The sequence below is a fragment of the Cyprinus carpio genome, chromosome B10 (assembly GCF_018340385.1).
Source record: "Cyprinus carpio isolate SPL01 chromosome B10, ASM1834038v1, whole genome shotgun sequence".
Classification (NCBI taxonomy): Eukaryota; Metazoa; Chordata; class Actinopteri; order Cypriniformes; family Cyprinidae; genus Cyprinus; species Cyprinus carpio.
Genome location: NC_056606.1, coordinates 5,126,536 through 5,132,840, shown reverse-complemented (window position 1 = coordinate 5,132,840; position 6,305 = coordinate 5,126,536). Strand labels below are relative to the sequence as shown.

Below are 6,305 nucleotides of genomic sequence, written 5' to 3'. Positions count from 1 at the left end.
GTAAAATGTCTGTAACTTGATGTAAAATCAAGTGAATATGATTGATGTTAATGTGTCTGTTTTGACAAATGTAACACCATATCAGACAGCTTTCGCTCTGAGTTAGGAATATAGTCTTTGAAGTAAAGAACATAGGCCTATGACAAATTTCTTTATTTATTTTATGCTTTGTGAATTACTTTGCAAAGATATTATTATTTATTATTATTATTATTATTATTATTATTTATGATGTGCTTTATGATAATTGCAAGTGGTCTGTGCATTTTAGGGTAAAACTTGAAGATGAAGACAGTCTTGGTCTGTGTCTCAGTGCTCCAGTAAGTTCCAGTAAAAAAAATATATATATATATGGTAAAATATATTAAACTTTCATGAAATAGAATAATTCTGAACAATGTTCTCTTTCTTCATTCAGGTGGTACGGAAGTTCTAAGAGAACTTCTGTAAAATTCCAAGAAAACAGAGGATTACTTTACAACAGCAACAAATGCACACATACAGCTATCGATGGAAGATAATTGCTACTTTTTTTTTATCAGAATTGCACGTTTTTATCCAGCTATCTGCTCACAATTCAGATTTTTTTTATCAGAATTGCACGTTTTTATCCAGCTATCTGCTGTAATTTCGAGATTGGCATATTTACGACAGTGAATTACACTCACATAACTGCAGGGGGCTCCAAAATAAAAATACAGAAAATTACATACAGTTGATACAGTACAGACCATAGAGACAGAAACCTGTTATATTTGGATGCCTGTGATTGTGAAAATAAATGTTTAAAAGATTAGATATTAGATATAGATTAGATATTATGAGGCATTATAAAAGCTTAAATAAACTCAGGGTTATAAGGTGTTGAAGTGGAGTGAATGCTGGGGCTTTGCTAGCACAGTTTGATGCTCGATCATGACAGCAATGAGCTCTCAGCTGTGTGTTAATGACAGGCCCACTCATTATCAGCCTATTACAAGAGCACACTAAAAAACACTCAGCGCTTGTGACAATACCATCTCAAACACTGTGCAGCTGAATGAGAACAGCATGAGCACAACCTGTCTGCTCACCCCTGCTGTTTCACACCAACAGATAATCAGATAATGAAACTGCTCAAATGGAGAAGAAATTAGGTATAAATTTGATTTAGCTTATAATATTAAAAATGCTAGATCATTGATCTGAAAATGGAAAGCATTCAATTTCACTTCTATTAATCTGCTGGAATCACTGTTTTATGCATTATATACAAGAAGCAGTCAAGAACAAACAGTGTGTATAGGTCTGTCAGATCTTAGCGTCATTTCTTGAGATTTAGATTTAGTTATGTGAACGTTGAATGCTTAATATGTGAATCTGAATTCAGTAGACAAGGATTGTTTGTCCTCAGTTAAAATGGTCAGGTTTATGATAATCAAGGTCACAGCTATATTTGAGAGGTTACAAACTGCATAATCTTTGCATAAAATGTTCAATTTGAAATTCTCAGAACAAAATAGGGAATCGTTAAAGGAATAGTCCATCACAAAGACATTAACTGATGGACTGGAGTGGTGTGGATCACTTGTGGATTATTGTGATGTTTTTATCAGCTGTTTGGACTCTCATTCTGACGGCACCCATTCACTACAGAGCATCCACTGTTGAGCAAGTGATAGAATGCTACATTTCTCCAAATCTGATGAAGAAAAAAACTCATCTACATCTTAAATGGCCTGAGAGTATATTTTCAGCAGATTTTCACTTTTGGGTGACAAAATGAAAATGAAATGGCCTGAGAGATCAGGTGCATCATGTTCAAAAAATGATAAGTCAACCTCAGAAGGTCGAACTACATTTTATATGAGCTGTTTTATTCTCCACTCATTTATTCATATGTGTTTTGCCATTTTTGGGACAGCATCTAAATATAGTTTGTCTAAAACATCTTCATGGAAAGTGGCATGAAACATTAATCACACAGGAAAAAGTATAACGCACAGGAACTCCTTTGATTTAAACAAATGTTCTGTCCAATAAAGTACTCATGAAATAAGAAAAAAATCTATTATATGATATAATATATTAGTGATTTTTAATACAATAATTTTACATAGACATTGACAGTTTTACAATCACTTGCTGCTGCTGTAGACCAGTGATTTAGACCATGTTCATGTGGTTTATACCATTCTTGAAACTAGAGCATTTGCAAAAACAGGAAACAGTGGTTGCTGTTAAACAGGTAGCAAAAAACTAGGCGAGGAAACTACATAAACGGTTTTAAACATTCAAAAATACATTTCTAGATGTGGTAAACTGCTGTAGCACAACTAATTAAACCCCATCTCAAACAGGCCAGAACACCAGATGTTTTGTTAATGTGCCTCCATTTGCTTGATGGCTTATTTTTAAGTCTCTAATAACAGTCTTGACTGTTTAAATGCTTAATTGCATGTTGCTTGTGAATCCCTGCCATTACAATGACAAGGGGAAAAATCTGTCATTGTTGAGGATACAGAAATGTTAAACGGTTTTCACGTTTAAAAAAGAGACTGTCTTTGGATGAATAGTGGGAGGCCACAGCTGAGGCCAGAGCTGTAATTATGGTACATGATAAGGTCACTCTTGAAGACCAAGAATGATCGCAAGTGGCCTGTTTGAGATGTGAGGCTTCGATTAAGAAAAAATACAGCTAATGTTGTGGTTTATTTACTCTTAAAAAAATGATCATGACACAAACAGAGCAAGCAACATGAAGAAGTCAAAAAATATACCCAAGACTAAACATTACACAAGCAAACAAAAAAGAAATTTCTAGGACATCACTTAAAATTTCCTTTGAATGGGACCAAAATGCCCCGCAACCTGCCTTCATGCTAATACTCACAGGAAGTCTTGCCTACACTCTAAAACGACTTGATGATTCTCATCAGTGCATCTTATTTTAGGTCCTAAATCCTGAATCTGATGTTACCATAAATTGCAAAAGACGTGTAGGTTGTTTTCTTTAGAAAAAATTTCTTCATGTACACTTCCCCATTTAGCCATCAAACACTGGGTTAAGAAAATTCCCCACAGAGCTGTGATCACTATTATCCAAAAGACGTCCATAAGAAGAGCGTCTGCAACAAACAAACAAATCATAAGGTCACTGACAATTAGCAATAATCACGAAAATTAACACTCTCTCTGTTATACCCTAGTATTTAACATTAAGGGGTCACAAACTCATTATAATTTTTACCCCAAAATTAAAGACAAATTTCAAATAGTACTATTAATCACGATTAATCGCATCCAAAATAAAAGTTTTCATTTACAAAATATATGTGTGTGTATTGTGTATATTTATTATGTACTGTATAAACTGTATAAATACACACACATATGTATATATTTAAGAAAAATGTTGTTTATATATTTAATATATTTATATATGATAAAAATATATACATGCAAATATTTTTTAAATATTTGCTGTGTGTGTGTATTTATATATACATAATAAATATACACAGCACACATACATATATTATGTAAACAAAACCTTTATTTTGGATGCAATTAATCGCGATGAATCGTTTGACAGCACTAATTTTAAAGTCATACATTTTTAGAATTTTTAAAAAATGCAATAGCCCTAAACAGATCTTTTTTGTAATTTATATGATCAACTTTGTGGGATTCACCATAAGATGCTTTGGAAGTAAATAAAGGAAGGAAACTACTTGACTCACCGCATTTTGAAGTAGTACGCACCAACAAGTAAAATTAGTACAATAGCAATAAAGCCAATTACGATGGCAACGACACTTCCTAGAAAGGAATAAGGAAAATATATAGTTCAATGAATCATACATGACATATACAGAAGTCACAGTATACTAAAAAGGCAAATCAAACTGCAGCCGAGTGAAAAAGCTGTTCTTTTCACATACAGTGGCCCAAAAAATAAATAAGACATGCTTAAAGATGTCAATGTCACTGCATTAACAAAATATCAAACAAGGTGTAGTTAATTTTGAAGAAAATATATCATAAATCTTTCAGTTAAAAATGATTGTACCACTTTGTGGTTGTCACATGCTAGTGAATTATATAGTGAACTTGAGGAGAAATAACTTCACACATCCAATGAAACAACACCATTTAACTAAACTCCACTGAGCAAAAATTAGTTCTGAGAAAAGCTCTAACATATTGTTTGCAGATGACACTTGTTATTCAGTGCTAAGACATTCAGACAGTTTTAAGCGTGGCTCAAGTGTCCAGATGGCACTTATCACATTCAGCCACAGCTATTCTCATTCAAATTCCAATACATCCCAGACAGTGAGACTTAGCAGTCACTGAACATAATTCATCAAGACAGTACAACGTGCAAACATCATAGATGCTTATGAAAAGGGTGAGGAACAATTTAACCTTTACAGGAAAAGGCTAGTGAAATGTTAATGGTTCAATCACTCAGTTACTGTATTAAATATTAACACTCCTGAAGTGTTTGGGAGTCAGTGCTTTGGATGTGTACAAAATAACAAATCCAGTTGCTGAAAACACTAACCTGTTGTCACCCTTCTCTGACCTTGATTGATACCCAACTATACCTTTGCATAGTTTTATTACAGGCTTTTAGGTTGTAATTTTATGATTTTCAGCTAGTGTATTTCATGCTAGACATTTCAGCTTAAAGCTACGCTTTGGAAAATACTGAAGTGGTAAACCTCAATAAAATAGGTTGTATAAAGTGGCCAAATTTACCAGAACTGACCCCGTTTATATAACCATACAGGCAACAATACATAAAGCCTCATAAGGAAATGTAATATATACACCTTGACCTGCTTAAGATCTGGAGCAGAATGTCAAATAACAATCAAAAGGTTATGCTTATCTAACCTACATGCAAACAGGCCAACAGTGGCATGAAATATAGTCTATATTAAAATATTTATATTCTTTGAAATAAAATGAAATATTTAAAAAGCACCTATACCTGAGCTCAGATGATCCTTCTTTTCGTGGTCAGCAGAGCCCGGGGGTTTGGTTGTTACTGGTTTTGTGGTGGTTGTTGTTGTTTTTGTTGTTCTTGTTGCTGCTGTTGATTTTTTTGTTGGTGATGTTAACACAGAAGTAGTGGGCACCGTTTTAGTCGTAGAAATGATTGGTGTAGTTGTGCTTTTGGCAGCAGTAACCACCGGTTTTGTGCTTCCCAGAGTTGTGTTCTCTGAGGTATGGTTCTCTGAGGAGGGTGTTGTCAGAGTTTCATTCACCAAACCCGATGTGACTGGGGTCGACGCGTTGGTCGACGCGCTGGTCGACGCGTTGGTCGCGTTGTGGGCCGCGCTGGTGAGCACAGTCGCTGCAGAGGTAGCGTTATAGTCAGAGGTTGTATTTGATGTTGTCTGGGCAGGTGTGGAGCTGTTCGTAGTGCTCATGCTCACATTGTGCGGGGACTCAGTCGTGGTTTGATTTGTGTTGTGGATCGTGGAGACAGATTCATTAGTTGATTGCGTCTGAGAGGAATCTGCTGATGGTGTGTGTGTTAGTGAAGTCGCTACATCTGAGGTAAATGTAGTCGCAACTGTAGTTCCTGTTGTTGCATTGCTCTCTGTGCTGCCTCCAGACATCATCCAGCCTGTCACACACACACACACAACAAGCCACAAGAAGTCTATGTTAACTCACGCACAATATATTGATAGGCTAGTGAACTAGTGTCAACAAAACACACCTGCAGCATAAAACTGAAACTGTTTCTTAAAACAGGAAACGCTTTTGTAAATGTTTAGTAGTAGTTACATGTTAGTTCATTCATTTATAGCTGTTCCTGTATTACGCTTTACAAAAACTAAAGTAACACGTGTTACACGTTCAGTGTCGTCAAATGATTTTGAATGATGTTAGTGTAGGCTACTTTTTAATAGTAGCCTACATATTATTGTACGTCACATAAATATAACCACAAAAGCAGAATTTAAAGGCCTGTTAAATAATTTGGATGGATACGAGCAGGCTATGTTAGTTGTTCATAACCTATAAATAATAATAAGCAGCTATAACAAAAAATACATAGGCTATAATATAAAAAAGAGCACTTGAATTTGTGTCTAAAAAAACATTTTAAACGTACCTGCTAATATCACCAGCGCTGAAAAGTGTATCTTCATTTTCCTTCCTCTTTGTGCGTGTACTGTTGAACAGTTTCTTTATCGCATGAAACACATGTGAGTGACGAGAAGGAAATTCTCACGCGCAGGTCGAGAGCACGCCTCCGGTCCACTGTGACCTCCTATAATGGGTCTTATAAGATGAGCAAA

The 6,305-nt window shown here is 35.2% G+C and overlaps 1 protein-coding gene across 1 annotated transcript; it reads right to left on the bottom strand.

Moving 5' to 3' along the window:
* Positions 1 to 2,053: 2,053 nt before the first annotated feature.
* parm1 (prostate androgen-regulated mucin-like protein 1) lies at positions 2,054 to 6,305 on the bottom strand. Its single transcript, XM_042732187.1, has 4 exons — positions 6,119 to 6,305; positions 4,982 to 5,623; positions 3,723 to 3,801; positions 2,054 to 3,107 (listed from the first exon to the last, which is right to left on the bottom strand). Exons 1-4 carry the CDS (start codon positions 6,153 to 6,155, stop codon positions 3,026 to 3,028), a joined length of 840 nt encoding a protein of 279 aa, XP_042588121.1. The 5' UTR covers positions 6,156 to 6,305; the 3' UTR covers positions 2,054 to 3,025.

Bases quoted from the DNA above. Each gene is read 5' to 3' on its own strand.
- parm1 (XM_042732187.1), bottom strand. From the start codon at position 6,155: ATGAAGATACACTTTTCAGCGCTGGTGATATTAGCAG. The intron at 3,802-4,981 runs GTATAGGTGCTT...ATTCCTTTCTAG, and splicing joins GAAGGATCATCTGAGCTCAG to GAAGTGTCGTTGCCATCGTA. The intron at 3,108-3,722 runs GTGAGTCAAGTA...TGTTTGTTGCAG, and splicing joins GCGTACTACTTCAAAATGCG to ACGCTCTTCTTATGGACGTC.